The sequence below is a fragment of the Cyanistes caeruleus genome, chromosome 2 (assembly GCF_971803275.1).
Source record: "Cyanistes caeruleus chromosome 2, bCyaCae1.hap1.1, whole genome shotgun sequence".
NCBI classification, from domain to species: domain Eukaryota; kingdom Metazoa; phylum Chordata; class Aves; order Passeriformes; family Paridae; genus Cyanistes; species Cyanistes caeruleus.
In genome coordinates, this window is record NC_141702.1 from 49,249,921 (window position 1) to 49,267,319 (window position 17,399).

General features: G+C 39.7%; 1 protein-coding gene across 4 annotated transcripts in view; it reads right to left on the minus strand.

Moving 5' to 3' along the window:
• The window catches only part of CEP85L (centrosomal protein 85L), a 136,220-nt gene that overhangs the window by 58,968 nt on the left and 59,853 nt on the right, over nt 1-17,399 (minus strand). For all 4 annotated transcript variants that reach the window (XM_086876882.1, XM_086876883.1, XM_023924121.2 and 1 more), the window contains exon 3: nt 4,048-4,820. In XM_086876882.1, the coding sequence (XP_086733008.1) occupies nt 4,048-4,820 (773 nt within the window). The remainder of the gene's footprint in view (nt 1-4,047; nt 4,821-17,399) is intronic.

Here is a 17,399-nt window from a genome sequence, read left to right on the forward strand (position 1 = left end):
TTAAGCATATGGTGAAATATAAATTCTGCATGGAAACTGTTTTCATTAAAGCAGTATTTCTTTGTTTCAGTTCATAAACTGAAGAACTGTTAAAACCTGTTCCTAGGAAATGTGTAGGAGAATGTTTATTTTCAAAAAGCATACATTAAATAACTCACATTAGCTAAGGAAATGAATTTTCAGATCCAACTCCATGATGTTACACAATAACCAAAGACCAGATTTCCCTTGGAGATTTACTTCTGAAATGTACAAGCATCACACCCACAGCTGAAGGATGCACCTTCTTTAACAGGCATTCTGTTGTTCCACAGCACATTTTCTGCAGTTGCAAACCTGACCACATCCTGAAGGACAATCACAATGTAGGCCTTCTACCCAACACTCTGAGCTTCCCTTACAATGCACAGGAAATTTTACTTTACAACCCATTGTTTACAATTGGAATAGAAAAGCCACATGATAGGCATTATAATCTGGGGAGCAAAATGTAAGAAAAACCACCGAGTTCAATCAACTTCAGACTACTAAGAAAGCAGAGAATCTTAACATTGAAAGTAATTAACCTTGGAAGAGCTTTTGAGGGGCGTTACATTGTACTTTCCATTAGTCTTTAGAGTAAACAAATAGAAAGCTTGTCTGATTTTACTACTCTGTAGTAGTCTGTGAGGACATAAGAACTTATCTGTAGTGTGTATTATTAAGTCCAACAGCTGTTCCTGAACCATCAGTCCTCAAAATCAACTCAAAAGTCTATTCTCACTTCATTAGTGATAGTCTGTAGAAGGGGAGGCTACAGAGTGCAGCTATCTTAAATATGCACAAAGCTGCTCTAGATTAACAGTTGAAATCAAAGTTTGTTGTATTCTCTGCTTATGGCAATAGCAGTTTTAAAGCAAAATAATATTAAACTGATTTTTTTCAGTCCTAGAAAAACTACTACATTTCTACCAGGATATATACATATTAAGCAAAAAAGCAAAAGTAATCCTCACTAAAAGAAAAAGAAAAATTAAAAAACTGATATAGAGTTGTGGCTTTTGCCCTTTTTATAAATCATCAGCTTCCTCTTATGCCTTCTACTCTATCTCTTAAATGTGTATTACACTTTGTATTGCAGTTCTCTTGGTTTCTCAGAAATAATAAAATATCAGATCCTAGGTACACATGATCTCTGAAAAAAAGGCCACAGCAGAATGATGCTCAGGTTTCTTTAAAAAACAGGTGTCAGGACAGGAAGAGCCGTTCTCATTTCTTCATTGCTTCTAGCTTATTTCCTCCTTGCAGGTGTAACTTCTGTCAGAAAGAAAGAGGTCTGGGAGGAACAGCAGGGGATGCCTCTACAAGCCCAAAGGCTCACTGTTCTTGCACATGCTTTAACCTTCTCTGGGTCCTAATTCACAACCACATTTCACTCGAGGACATAAAACAAATCCCATTTCAAGGCCCAGTAATATGACTCCAGATCATGCCAATGGAAGCTTGGAAGCTTGCTAAGGCCATCAGAAATTTCCTCCAGAGATGTAAAAGTCACAGGTGAAATAAAGGGGGGGGGGGGGGGGGGGGGGGGCGGAAAAAAAAAAAAAAAAAGAAGAAACGCCAGTTTTAGGCAAAATCTAAAAATCCTGGGAAGGTTCAGCACTGTTTTTCAATCAAAGTCAAAGATAAATAATGCTTGTGTTCCCCCTGCTGGCTCTATCCTCCAAATACAGCTCAGTAGCAATGCCAGCACGGATTAAAGTTTTTGAGTAACTGTAATAACATGTACAGGGCTTCATCTGTTTCAAACATGTAATTTGCCTTCATACTATATTTAAACATGATCAGAGGGAGAAAGCACTTGTGAGATGTGAAGGACAAAAGCTGGGAGTTGGTTTGATCTAAACAAAAACAAATTCCTAAAACTTCATCCTAAACAAAATGTTGTAAAGGCACATATAAGATGATGAAGACACAAGTATCTAAACAAAGTCAAAAAGTAAATAAGGCTTACTCTACTGTTGTGAGACCTTGTCTGGAGTACTGCATACACTTCTGGTGTCCCCAACATAAAGAAGAATGTGGAACTGTTGGAGCAAACCCAAAGGAGGCCATGAAGCTGGCAAGAGGACTAGAGCACTTCCCCTATGAAAACAGGCTGAGGAAGGTGTGGCTCCTCAGCCTGGAGAAGACAAGGTTGTAACCATCTCATAGCAACCATCCAGTACCTGAAGGGGGCCTACTGGAGCTCCTTCACAGGAACTCTATGGAGTAATGGGTACAAACTGAAAAAGGGGAAACTTAAGGCTGGGTATTAGGAAGAAATTCTTTACTATGAGCATGGTAAAACACCAAAACAGGTGCTCTGGGAAGCTGTGGATGCCCCAACCCTGACAGTGGCCAAGGCAAGGCTCGATAAGGCTTTGAGCCACCTGATCCAGTGGGAGGTATCTCTATCCAGGCAGAGGGGGTTGGGACTACATGATCTTTAAGGTCCCTTCTAACCCTGTCATTCTGTGTATTTAAATCCAAGAAGAGAACCACCAGGCACAGTAACCTGATCACAAATCTCACAGACAGCACCACTGGTGGCTGCAGCCAGCTACACATCTCAGGGATTTGGGTAGACTTGAATGAATGGATAGACCAAGCACCCCCATGGTACCCTGCTGTCACTTCCCAAACCCCTTGTGTGCTCCTCAATGCCACCAGCAGGTGCCAACTGCCCAGAGTCCAGCTGGCAGTGCCCTGGACACAGCCTCAGCACAGCCAGTCTCTGTCTCTTCGGTTCTGAGAGGACCCCATCAGCCTCTGCTCCCTACCTGGGGAATTTATCAGCATCAGAATCTTTGAAGTGCTTAGAGAGACAGATGAGGGTTTCTGCAGCAATAAAGGTAATGGGTGGCAACCTGTAACAATGTCAGGTTTTTAGACAAACTCTTAGAGATTACTATTAGTTTGGCCATAGTAATTTGCTTTAATTTTCTTAAAAAAAACCAAAAAACAAAAAACAACCCCATAAAAACCCAACACAACAAAAAGTCAAAACACCACCAAAAACCAAAACCAGATCACCATTAAGAGCAAAAACTGGATGTTAATCTCTAAACTTGTCATTCTTTCCATCAATGTACAACAGAAGGAACAAGAAAACTTGAGCACAATTCTTTGTAAATTACTCTGTGTACTTCAGGCTGAACAAAACAGGAAAGTGAACATACAGCTGGATTATCTCTGCTGAGATAATATCCTAGTCTAAACCTAAAATGCCTTTCAGAGAAATTTATATATTGTAAACTGGGATTTATTTTTTTTTTGTCAAGCCAAGCCAAACTTACTAAACAAGTAAGCATGAACATGTGGATTTTAAATACTGCCTTCTTTAACAAACTTTACTTTCCCATTAGGGGAAGAGCTGGAAACAAAGACTGTTAATTTCATGTTAGAAAGTGTTACCTATCTCTTAAAACTATATGTTTGATAGTCTCAAGATGAAAATATTTCAAGTGTGATGCATCAACCACTCATACTATTTAAATGAACCAGATTTGTTGACTACTGTTAGTTGATTTTTATTAGTTAAAAAACAAGCAGCAATATCAAACTGAATTCCATTTTTAAGTGCTAGGCTTAAGAAGACTGAATATTCATTCACCCTTGCACTATACAAAACTCATTTTTATTTTGCTGAATGCATAAATGGAGCCTCTTTGTAAGCCCATTCAAGTCAAAATACCTTCATATTTCCCCCACTATGCAGTTACTCTAAAACTACTAAAAAAGCTACTTGATGAACCTCTTTCTGTGCACAGCTTCAGATGTTAATCCCATGCAGACAGGCACAGTGAATCAGAGTAAACTATAGGCAGACAGCAGAAATGGAAGAAAACCCAAGAAACAACTAATGTTGAGAAACAAGCAGCAACAGCCCAAATCAAAGCTTAAAAATACCATCCCTTGGTTAGCAGGACCTGTTTCCTTTCCCGTTTCATTAAAAACTGCCTGTTATTCCTCAGGTATAACACAGGATGCCACATGATGGCAGCAGACACCAAGCTTTATCCTTACCTGCAATGGCTGGTCACCTGCTACTCTAAAATCTTCGAGCTGCTGCATGTGCCATGTGGCCACGCCGTAGGGCTCCTCAGCAGACCTGCAGTCCAGGGGATTTGCCCGTAGCTGCTCCTTGAGCCACATCTGAGTCCTCACTGCCGGCTGTATGGGAGCTCCGCTCACAGCCTGCTGTCCCAGGGTCGCGTATCTCTGGCCAAAAGCTTCACAGCTGCCTGCCGTAGGTTTGTTTTTGCTTTCAGGTAAGGCACTGTAGGTCAAGTCTAAGGCATGTCTCCTACTTGGGGAATCTGAAACAAAGTCGTCTTTGCTGCATGTTTCAAATTTGTATTTGCAGCCCAGTAGAGAAGAGCGTTTTTTCCCCATTTCTTTGTCCTCAATTTTTAGCAACTCCATGCTGTCATGCAAACAACTTGGCCCGTTTGTCCTTAATTGAGGTGACACAGCTTTGTCCATACCAGCCCTGTATTCCACTGAATGACTACTTCCATCTTGGCTGAAATTATTTGGTGAGCTGAGTTTAGACAAGGAGGACCATTTTCTTACAGGTCTTGCATCTTTCATGTCAAGAGAATTGTCCAGGGCTCCCTGATTTCTGCCTCCTCCTGACCGTACAAAGCTCGTACTCCATTTTGAGCCATCAGACTTGAAAGCTTCCCTGTGTTTGGAAAGTGTAGAGCTGCCACTAGACAGCATCACATGAGCAGTGGGAATAGAAACCAGTGATCGGCTGGGCTTAAATGATGATGTACCACTTGAAGTTGAATGATCTGTGAAGAGAAATTAATCACGTAAGTAAGTTTAACACAGAGCCCATTAACATTAGTTCAGACAGGACAAAATATCAAATCAAGGTGAAATGCAAAAATAGAAGGAAAGAGGTTTCTTGATAAAATAGGGCCTTCTAGATCATTCTAAATCATGAGAATTGAAACTAATTAAAGTGGGAGATTTTCAAGTTTATTTTGTTCAGGTGTCATGATCACAGAAAGAAAAGTGCACTGAACATTGGCAACAGCATCTTCAGATAGAATTCTCAGCCTGTGAGCCAAAGAAACCATTCCCAGCTTTAAGGTGGCAGGATGCATTTCTACCCCATCCCACATAATACTAAGGAGCACAAACAGCAGAGGTGTTCAGGAGCCCCAAGACTGGTTCCCATTCCATTATCCCACTTCTCTTTTGAAGACAAAACAATTCAATAAATGTGGTTTGTAAAGTGGCAGTCCTGTAAACAAGCCAGTTTAATAACAGTCACTTGGAGAGAGTTATTCATCCATTCTGGATCTCACAAATTTCCAAGTATGCTTCCTGTGCTGTGTTTGGCTGGGAAAGAGTTAACTTCCTCCACAGTACCTGATATCAGGCTGTGTATTGGATTTGTTCTGGAGACTGTGTTGGTGATTTAGGGATATTTCAGTGCCTGCTAAGCAGACCTTACACATAGCCAAGGCCTTTTCGGCTTCTCACCCCACTAGTGAGGAGGCTGGTGGTGCACAAGAAGCTGGGAAAGGACGCAGCAGGAAGAACTGACCCCAGCTGACCAAATGGATATTCTGTATCCTGTGGCACTGTGCTCAGCAATGAAACTAGGGGGAAGGCTGGTTTGGGGGGCTGCTGCTCAGGCAATAGCCAGCTGATGGTGACCAACTGTTTTCATATGCAGCCTTTCTTGGTTCTTATTTATTACTTCTCTGATAATATTTTTCTTCTTTTCAATTCTTAAACTGTTTTTATCCCAAACCGTGAGTTTTTTGATTTTTACACTTCCAATTCTCTCCCCCATCCTACCAGGGTGGGGGCAGGAAGAGTGAGCAAGTGGCTGTGTATTTACAGACCCAAATACAACACCACAGAGAAACTGTGTCTATCAATTCATAAAATTTTTCCCAAGTCAAAATATCACGAACAGAGAAATCAGAAAAGTGATATTCAGGAGGGAACAGTAGAGCAAAGATGGGAGAGGTAAAGGAGAAGTTCTTGGGAACTGGCTGAGAGCTCTCACACACCCAGCAATATGTCACATGTCACAGGCTGTGGGCTACCAGAAATAAACATTTAATTCCCTCATTAGACGATCACCTCCCATCAAGTCAGGTTCATGGCAGATAGACAGAATGAAATTGGTCTAATTAAAAGGTTCTTTTGGTGTTTTGCCAAAAAGCAAAACAGATAGATTCTTCTTATTTCTTTTATCCTAACCTAGAGAGAACCTATTTCTCTGAGATTTGTCAGCTAGTACGTGAATTCACACTGGGATCATTTAAAAGTTAAAAAAAAAATTGCTCTACAACTGGCAAAGCCAGTTTGAAGGCTACACTAGCTTACTGTGATTAGGTAAAAGCCAGAACTTATTATTCATTAAGCACATTTTGAACGCATGTATTTGACTCTATATACTACACCACAGACAGGAAGAGAGCTTCCAGTGGTGCAACAGCTCTCAAAAGTGGTAGAAGTTCTTTCTCCACGTATCCAAATAAAAATATCCCTACCTGCAACTTGAATATTCCTCCCTATTTGGGATCAGACTTCCTCACTTCTTGCATTTGCAGCCCAACACAAATTATACAATCCTACAGTCACACCCGTCCATGAGAAAAATGTATTTTTTCTGCACCAAAGAATAAACAGTTCCCTATTTATTACATAGTTACTGCCAGGACTCCTAGAAAGGCAGGAAATCTTGCTGAAGCCTTCCTGCCTTCTAGTGAGTCCCTGTCCCACCATGTACCCACCCTCCTGTCTCAGAGCACAGGCTCATGCCACACAGCTTCTTGCCTTTATGCAGACACCTACTTTCACTGCAGTTATAGAACACGGCTCTCTGTAAGACTTGCCAAAACTGTCAGCTGGTTGAAGTGGACCAACAATTTAAGAGCTATTCACAAGATGCTGATGGTGGTCAGGGAACACACACAGGGGCTGTCCTGTGCAGGGCCAGGAGTGGGACTTCGATGATCCTTGTAGGTACCTTCCAACTCAGGATATTCTCTGATTCTATGATAAAGTTACATGCTTGTTACCTGATTAATCATGCTGCTAAGTTATGTGGGGGTAACATTTTTGCATGCAAGATGAAAGATCCTACTTCCTCCCTGCACTTCCTCAAAAATCCTATAATGCAGAGAGAAACATTTCATTGGCTGCTATCTCTTGATGTTGCTCAAGAGGTGGGACATGTTAAAGAGGAAGATAGAAGGCCACACAACCCCTTTCAAGCAGAAGGAATCACAGTCTTCCTACCAAACACCTCAGTGCCCACAAATGTTGCAACACTGGAGATGGTGACATTGCAACACTACTCATTTCCAAATTGTGATGTGCCCACAACCTGTCAACTTTTTGCCTGAGCCAGGTACAGTATCAGCTTCTTTCAGCTCTGCCTCCTGTCTTCTCTCATGGCACATCAGACACCTGCATCAAAAGCCACTACAAATTGGGTACATCTGGCTATACTGCATAGCAGGGGCTGCTTCCTTTTGCCCTGCAATGGAAATAAGGATATACAGCCACCTGAGTGTGTCAAAGCAATGACAAGAAAGCAAAGAGAGGTATATGACCTAATGGAGCTGGAGTCTCAAACATACACATATATAATGAGACAAAGTGCAGGTTGGAGTCCTGCTTTTGGAGAACATGCAGCAGAAGAATGGGAAGAGACTCTCAGGGAAAGTAGGGAAGGAAATGCACAGAAGAAATAAATGCATCTCCTCTTGTACATATAATTCCTTAGCTTGAGGCTGCTGGCTTTTTAACATTCAAGAAAACTGACCTTTGTACAGAGCCTTACCTAGAAGCTGAATCTGATGCAGCACAAAGTCAGTCCAACAAAGGCAGCAGACCCAGGCCTTTTTATATACAAAGAAAATAAGAGTATACTAGGATTCAAAAAGAACTGACCTATGTTTTAGGCTATGCAAATTTCTAGGAGTAGAAATGTTACATCTGCAAGAGAAAGGTAAAAGAAATCCTGCATACATGTAAAACTTAAAATAGCAAAAAATATAGAATGGTATTTAATATAGCATTTTCTGTCTAAAATACAGACTTAATGTTACCCATAATGCTCTTCAAATTAGAATCAAAACGAATAATAATTAGAAATACATTATCTCCTTCATTTATTAGATTACAGACTTATTAATATGTGGTAGATTTTTATTTTTCCTTCTTTGAAATTGAATTAAATTAAAAATTAAATAGTTCTGAGTTAAGATTTAAACTTCCTCACTTCCAATTCTAAACTCTTCAAGCAGATTTGAACTTGGAATGCCACTTATACCCAAGTACGGCCGATGGATGTCTCCAATAATTTGTCTCAAAGAGAAACACAGTAATTTTGGCTTCAAGTTGTCCTAATTAGTCTTAGTCATTAACGCTGACTGAAACATATGAGAAAATTCACACTTTTTCTTAGAGCATATTGCTCAAGTCTGCCTTGCCTGCAGGCTCAGCTGGAAAGAAAACCAGTCTGCCTTTGGAAACATCTTGCAACACAAAATGCAGGAAATTTGTAGATTTCATTGAAAATAGGAGAGAGAGAATAAAGAAAGCATCATGAAACTTAAGAGACATTACTTCTACTGTAGACACAGGAATAAGGTCCACCTGGACAAATCCTGCCAAAGACTACTTTATCCAAGCAGCAGGTTTTTCCCTTCCATACAGACAGGGGTAAGCAAATGCCAGTTCAGAACTGAAAGTGCTCTCTCCTTGGGATTACTTGGGGTTTACTTCCCTGATCTGGTATTTACTTCAAGATTACGAACACTCTCAAACATGGCTTGTGTGTCTCCAGAGTCTTTCAAAGCTTAAAACTGCTCTCTTCAATGAAAGCAGGAAAGAAGAGGATAAAAAAGGAGTCAGATGCTACTGGTTTTCCTTTCAGCAGAAATAAGATTATATGACCATTTTTTCTTTTCAGTTATCCTAATAACTTTTTTGGGGCCTACCACAAAACTCCCTGGAGCACTTTTCTAATAGGCATGACATTTTGATACCTGATCCAGTACTTCCAAAGCCATATACATAAGAGAATTGAAAGCATGCTATTTTAAAAACACATTACAAGATTTTTACCATATAATAGCAGCAGATGGAATAAAAAAATGGAGAACATTTCACATGGCTTTCTTACCATCTTGTGTTACACTTCTGAAATATTTAATTACTGCTTATCTGGCATAGAAAGTAATGTAACAGAATCATTTTAGTCTTAATAAAAACTAATCACAAAGAGAAAGCACAGCAGGCACTTTCTTCTGAAAGAGGCGTAGAAGAAACTCTTCAATATAAAGTTAATGAACACCTCCTACTCATTTGCATTTTCCTTTGCTATGCTTTTTTAATTACTGAAAGAAAAACCTCTGAAGTAATTTCTCAGGCCAGACACATCACCCTCATGCAGCTACTTAAAATCCTTATCTGTCACCCAACAGTCAAAACACATCAGTCATAAAAGGTCCACTGTAACCCTAAACAGCTTCTAAAGCTGAAACCAGTGCTATGAGAACTCCCATATAAGATACACCTCTGCATGGGACAAATTCTTCACTATTCCAGATCAGATATTATCGAACAATAGCAAAGTAATCAGCTTATTATTAGTTATCCAACATTAATCAAAATCAAAGTGCATTTGATACAGGTGTTTATGGGATGCAAGTGTATATAATGCCACTGAAAAGCAATGAACTGTCCTTGTGTGAAGGACTTTGAAATTTGATATTTTATCAAGGGTATAATTAGAATGCCCTGATCATGGAGAAAAATACCAGCATTAAAAACAGCTGGCCTTCTCTTCCTGTCCTCCCTTCCCACTCAACCCCCCAGAACACTGACATAAGTTTACCCCAATCCAGGAAAAAACTCACCTATTATTAACTGAGCAGAAGATAAACAGGGCAAGTCAAGCCTCCATTATATAAATTGAACGTCTTGAATCTGGCTGCGGAACAGAAATTAATCTTTTGCAGAACAAAAGCTCTAACATTCATTAAGGACATCAGTTCCTCTGAACTGTTCTATAGCTCTTAACTGCTTGGACCTTAGCAACAAGCCACAAACAATTCCAGCACCCAGCATAGAACTGAAGGACCCATGAGTCTACCATGCAAGCATGTGGGTGCTTCCCATAAATCTCCAAAACAGCAGTTTTCAACAACAGAAGTGTCTAACTCTCCTGGGAGCTGGTTGAAAGACAAAGACAATGGGATGATGTGCCACAACAGCAGTATTGATGCTACATGCGTGTTCCTCCCTGCCTACCTACTCACAAGCTGGACAGGTCTTAATGCAGCAGAGCTAATCAGATGAGCCAAATGAGACATTTCTAAGTGGCCAGGCAGAAGGCCAGTTCTACTAAAAAGTACTAAGCAGACTGACTCATCATCCTCTGGAAGCAAAAGCATGCCTTTCCACGGTGCAGCAGCACTCACAGGAATGGTTTGGGCTTGGTTGGTTTGTTGGGTTGTTTTTTTTTTTCATACTCTCTAGAATTCTTCATCATTCTTTTTACAAGACTTTTTCATATTACTTCAAGTGTTCTATGTCAAAATATGAGGTGAATGAAAGAAGGAATCCCTGCAAATAACTCTCTTCCAAAGAATAAAAAAGAACAAGCATCACACAAAGCTGTAGCAGAAAAGGAAGCACTGCTGACAAAGCCGGGAATTGTTCAGACATTTAACAAATTTTGTATGAGAAAAAGTTGCTAAACATTATTTGTTTATAAAGTTCTGTGTTTAAACAAGAAACTGATACAAAAGAGTAACTAACAAAAAACTTACTAGAGGCAAAACATAATATTAACTAAAACTAATTTAAAATAATATTAAATGCTAAAATACTTACTGCCAATCAACAGAGATGGTTGTGTGACATCTATGCCTTCAAAGCAGAAACAGTCATGTGGTGTTTAGAAGCAAGTCCAATTAATGTCAATTGGAAAAAAGAAGGAAGTTCGCTGCCTTCCACTATCACCATCACTGTACTGCCAGTACCAATCAGAATTATTTTATATAAGATGTGGATTGCAAACTCCAAGTCAGTTCTACTTTGGTTCACATTAATTGTGTGGGATTTTCTGTAATCTACTGTGTTGCATGCCAAAAGAATGGTACACGAAAATTGTACCTAAAAACTCACTAGTTTTAAAAGGCGAAGGAATTAAAAAGCTATATAATTCACAAAGAATTTGAACAGTACAATGCTGAAGAATATGAATGTGAACTTAGAAAGTTGCAGTTGAGACAGGATTTTCAAAAACTGAAGCAATTTTGTTGCTTTTAGGACTTTGTTTCGGATGAAACACTGGTAAAGCTACTATTCCTGAGCAATGTTATCGTAGAGAGATGGAAGAAGGAACAAATGGTAGGACAGCCTCAGAGGCCTCCTACAATGTACAGATACCAAAAAACACTACCAGGCAAGTTTAAAGGATTTTTAGTAAGTAGGGCAGAAAGCCATGCTGGAAAGAGTAAAAGCTGCACCCGTAAGTACCAGGATGGCATCCACACTTATGCAAGGAAAGAAATGCAGAGGTAACACCGAGCCAGCAAATGGCAAACAGCTTCTTAGACATCCTTACAAACAAAGGGAATGCTATGTACGTAAGAACATACTTGAACAGAAATGTGCCTAACATATTAAGATCTATTTCATTTAGACCTGTCCACTTGGTATCCATCTTATCTATCCTCCTCCTCTACAGTTAATGATTTTACTTTTCCCCCATTTGTGACTTCTCATTCTTTTCCACACCCTTCATTCAAACACACCTTCTCCCTTGTTTGACAGAGAGGTGATAAGGTAGCAACAATCATACTCAGAGTAAGTAATGAGGACAACACTCTCAATTTGCAAATAATACAAAAAAAGGGGGAGTAAGAAACAAGTATATTCTAAAATGCATTAAAGCTTAACACAGAAACTGTCACTGAACAAGAGAAAATTATACCTCCTCACTGAGCAATTTAAAAATATTTACTCAGAGAAAATAACTTATATTTCCTTATTTTCACATTAGTCACATCCTGTTTTCAGCTTACCATGTAAAATGTTCCCTGCTTCACTTAGCTTTACCTGAAAACACAGTATTTTCCCTAGAACACAGTACTGACAAGGAACATGCCTTACAAGAGCTACTTTGTATTAAGTTGTAGTATTTCTGGTATGAAATACTCTCACAAATCTGCTCTTTGATCAAGTCTCATTAGGGCACAGACAACACTGACCAGCTTTGATTTATTTTAAGAGTGTTGTCCCAAGCTTGAGAGGTCATCCCTGTACCTAAAGATTGAGTTCCCACCACCATGCTTTCTGAGACAGCAAACCTGGCAAAAAACTCATTAGCAAAGTTCTTGAGATTCTAGCAGCAAGAACACACAACTAAATAACACAGTGGGCCACATCTTCATACGATCTCACCTTAGCACTACAAATCAATCTCTGCATTCCATATCCCATTTCAAGAGCCAAAGTTCTTAATTCCAGCACATAATTAAGATGACAAGAGGCAATCTGAGCATCTTCTCAAAGAATTGTACAGGTGTGATCAAACCAAAATCAGTACCAAAATGAAGCACACGGAGATCATACTTTTCTGATCCTACATGAGCAGTTAAAAAACCGCTACACAGGAGACAAGCCCTGTAGAAAGCTTTAGTTTTCTCCTATGTGCCACTGAAGTCAGATTTGAGGTCAAAGTTCTCAGTACCAACTGACATTAAAATACATTTGGAAGAACAGCCTCATCCAAAACACTCCTTATTAAAAGTTAATGCACATTCCTTTGACTTAAATAGCTGCTTCGGGTTTGGAATTTTTTTTGTGCAAGAAAATACTGGGTAAAACTATCCACATTCTGCTTTAAAAAAAACTTCTCTAAACTTGTTTGGCAGTACCAATTTTAAGACTCAATAATAAAATTTTACATGTGTTTCAACCAACTTAGCTTAACAAAAACTCCTAACAACAGCTTTTGTTTTACAAAAATTGACTTCAGGGAGACTGTACCAAGGCAGTGCAACAGTTTCTGACAGAGGAAAACAAATACAAACTCCTGAAACAAACAGAAAAAGGCAAGTGCATGTGAGTGGTACAGTAAACCTGAGGTCTTAACACTCATTAGGTATATATATATATGCAGAGAGTAAAAAGAAATCCCTAAGCCTCCAACATACCAGATACACCCCAAGTATATCTGTCCTGCCCAAGGGATCTAGCATAACTGGTATTTCAGGACACAAAAAAAAAAAAATCTTTCTATTAATATTTCTGCGAAGTGCAAATTTACCCAGCAATATCTAGGCTAATAATACTCCAGTGGGGAACCCACAACTCCAAAAGAGACGTATCTTTGAAAAAATTTAGTAACTTCTACTCTTGAGCCAGATCTGGGTCAACTTAGCTCACTCACATGAAACCCAGATTCAGAAGATGATATAACAGGGGACTGTAAAGGAAAGCAGCAGTGTATAGAGGTGAGATGCTGCCACTCCAAAATGAAGTCAGGCATCGATCCTGTGCAACAAGGGTAGCTCTGATGAACAGGCACACATTTCAAAAAGCAGCAGGCAAAGTTTATTTTACAGGAGAAGATTATTCAGCAGAGAAAAATAAATTACAGTAAAGCCAACTACAGCAAGACTCTATACTTGTTTCCCCTACTCTACTCAACTATTCCAGATGCCAATGTTAGAGAAAGCTGGAAGTACAGATTCATTAAAAGAACAAGTGACAAATACAATACCATGGGACATTTAACTGAAGCAGAAAGTATTTCACAGATTTTATCTGAGCAAACAGCAGGTAAGCCCAAGAGCAAATTTTTACTCCTTATCAGTCACTGAAAATAAGTTATTTATGATTGTTATTGCAATGGCCATCTACTAAATTAATCTGTAAACAGGCTAACTCAACTTATACAAAAATCCCTTTAGATGAAAACAGCATGTTAAGATAGAAATATGTCTTAAAAGAATGAACTTGTTTTACCAGAATACAATAAACCTTTTGATTTATGCACTTTGCCTATTTGACCAAGGATATCACAAACCGACAGCCAAATATAATAGCCATTTCTAGAAATACAACAGAATAAAGGACACTCTGAATAACTATTTTCAAAAAGTTAAACTTTCCCAGCAGTAAGTGACACACACACAAAGAAATAAACCATCCTCAATGTGTCCTCTTGATGTGCCTCTACACTCAGCTTCAGCTTTGGTGCTTTTTTGCTGCCATGCAGGCATAGCACCCGAGAGAGATCTGTGCTACAGGATGTTCACAGGCCACTGTGTGAGTACATGTGAGTTAAATGCAGCTGACCACCACAAAATAGTAAAAATATTATGCATGCCATGTGGATGCTCTATGCAAAAGAGCACAAACCAAGCGAAAGAGAAATTTGTATCCCACAGCATCTATCTTCTCCAGCCATCTAAGAGCTATTTTTAAGAAACAGTTATATAACTAAGTAGAACAATTTTTAGACTAATGGGTTCTATTTTCACCCCCCACCCCCCCGCCCAGTTAAGAGGATAGAGCAATATTCCAGAACAGCAGTCACGTAAACAGGCAACTTGATTTTGCTGAAAGAGAAGCATGAGTGAAAACCTATACTGCCACAGGGAGTTTCTTTTGTGGTTAATTGTCTCATTTTTTAGAAGTCTAGATCTTAACTTGCATTTGCCCTTTTATGAAGGCCATCTACAGCTTCCAATTCCATTTTCCAACAACAAGCACTTAACAGTGAAGACATGAAGAAATCAAATATCCCCCTAGGACCTTCTTTAAAAGTAATGGCTAAAGGGAAAAAAATACTGTGGATGTCACAATGTATCTGTTCTCCATCCTTCCTGTAAGATACCCACACCAAAAATACCATTTACTTCAACAGCCATCAGATACCCCCTCTCCTTGGCATTATTTTTTCATCCCTAGCTAGGGATGACTCAAAAAAACTAGAGTAACTTAGCCCACCAGAACAGAAATCCACCCCTGTCCTCCAGAGTGGGATAATTCTAGGTATTTTTGTTCCCTATAAGAGAACACCCAGTAGCAGGTACATACTTACCCTTTCCTATACCAAGACAGATGTACATTGTGCTTTCTCAGTCTCCACAGGCAAATTATTTGTATTATCCCAACTCTCTAACTTACCTCTGATGCCATTTCCTCCACAACATTCCCAGGTTGAAAGGTATCCCCTGATACCTTTCAGCAGCAAAACTATCTCACCTAAGACATGAAGGACAAAGTATGTACATATGAAGAAACTCACATGAGGAGAGTTAAGAGATGTCCTCTTACACAAGGGACCAGAGCAAAACCTGAGGGATCCCAGAGAGCACTATCACTTCAGAGTGTTAAAATTCTGTGGTTGACCAAGGTCACTTTTTTTTTCATAACTACAGGTAGAAACAGAGCCCTCAATTCAATGTCCGGTAACTTTAGAAGGTTAAATCCCACTTTCAAGGAGACTCGAGTTTCTGGCCATTTTGAGACAATGATCCACTAATGAGAGTTTAATCCCTGTTTCTACTAAGACTGTACTACCGAAATAATTAAAAATTAACTAAATAGTATAATATTTAGATTCAACTGGCATCTGTTCTGCTCACCACAGAGCAATACATTTCTAGGTTCACAGCCCACCAGGAATAGTTCTAACAGGACCAGCACCCTTCAGGTTTATGCCAGGCCACCCAAGTGGGGAAGAGAGAACACACCTCCATTTTTCCTCCTAATTTCAAACTTCAGCTTCATTTCCTCCACTGATCTCCATCAGCCGAGCCTTGCAGAGCAGTCATCCTCCTAGCTTACACCTCTGTATTCTCACTTGGGGAGCCCCAGCCCAAACCCATAATCATAGAACTGAATCATTTAGGTTGGGAAAGACCTTCAAGATCATTGAGTCCAACCATTAACCAGGCACTATCAAGTCCCACACTAAAACCATGGCCTCAAGCGCCATATCTACATGTTATCTTTTGAAAACCTTCAGGGATGGTGATGCATCCACTCCCCTGGGCAGCCCCTTAATTCGTAACTCTTCCAAGTATAGACTTCTGTACCATTAGAACACGTACATTCTCAGATGGAAAAAGAAATCCTTTTACAGGCAGGAGCAGGTGCTGTGAGCAGCCACAGCAGCAAGGCTGCCGTGGGTCCAGCGAGGCAGGAGGATACTCCTTGCTGGCTTCCACTGCTTCAGAGCAGTGTCCCTGCCTGACTCATTCCAAGGTCAGCCCAGGTCACCAAGCCCAGACAGCCTGCCTTGCTGAAGCACTGCCACTACTGCACACCTCTTGGAAGCACTCCATGGGCCACAAACAATTTACTTAATACACTTTGGGAATACCTATATCAAGCAGTAATCCATTCCAAGGGCCAGAAATCATCTTAGCAACCCCAAAAATTCAATGGTTGCCTCAAGGATAACTTGATTCACTAGGGAAGTCTCATTCAGATGCTTATCCCCAAATGGTAAAAGAGATGGTAAAATGTTAACAATAGCTAATATTCAATTAGAGTAGGTCTGTTGCAGACCTAGCAGTCTGCTTAATTGCTTACTAAGATTTGGGGAAAATCACAGTATTTAAATAATAAACGGGGGGGCTGGGGCAGGGGGGGGGGATGAAAGGAAAATATGTTAGTAAAACTCTGTAAAGTAAATACAGAAAGAAGTAAAATACAATGTTGCAAAAGTAGCTTTAGCACTGTACTTTCTAATGTTTATATTCCTAGCTTTGCTACTCTACCCTTCATTTACTATACACTAATCTCACCTTCCCTTAAAGTTTCTTAGACACGTCAGGGGTTTGATAAAAAATTAACAGCCTACTCCACATGTAGGTCACCATCTGGAACCCAGCTCAGGTCACAGAGGATTAACTTTAAATTGGATTTTAGCACAGCTCTATATCCTACTGAAGAAGTCACTTTTTATACTTCAAAAATTAAGCATCATTATCTGTGTTTTCCAAATGAAGAACAGGAGACAAACTCTTAAAACAATTAGACTAATGTCACTTAGTAAACTTTACCTGCTTCCTCCCACTGCTCTTTTCACTGAGCCGTACTGGCTACCCTGGTTACCTTTTTCAATTTCACAAAATCAAGCAAAACAAGGTAGTAAACTTAGGAGAAAGGAGTGCAAGACCCACCTGGAATTCCCAGCATTCTCCTACAGCAAGATTCCTATTACTAACAGAAACATTTCTGAAAGCAACAGTGGCAACAAGAAGGTATGGAAGAGTTTCTGGATTCCATCCCACAAAACTGATTACAATATAATAAACAGATGTGGAAAACCCTTTGCTTTCATGCACCATCTGGCTTTC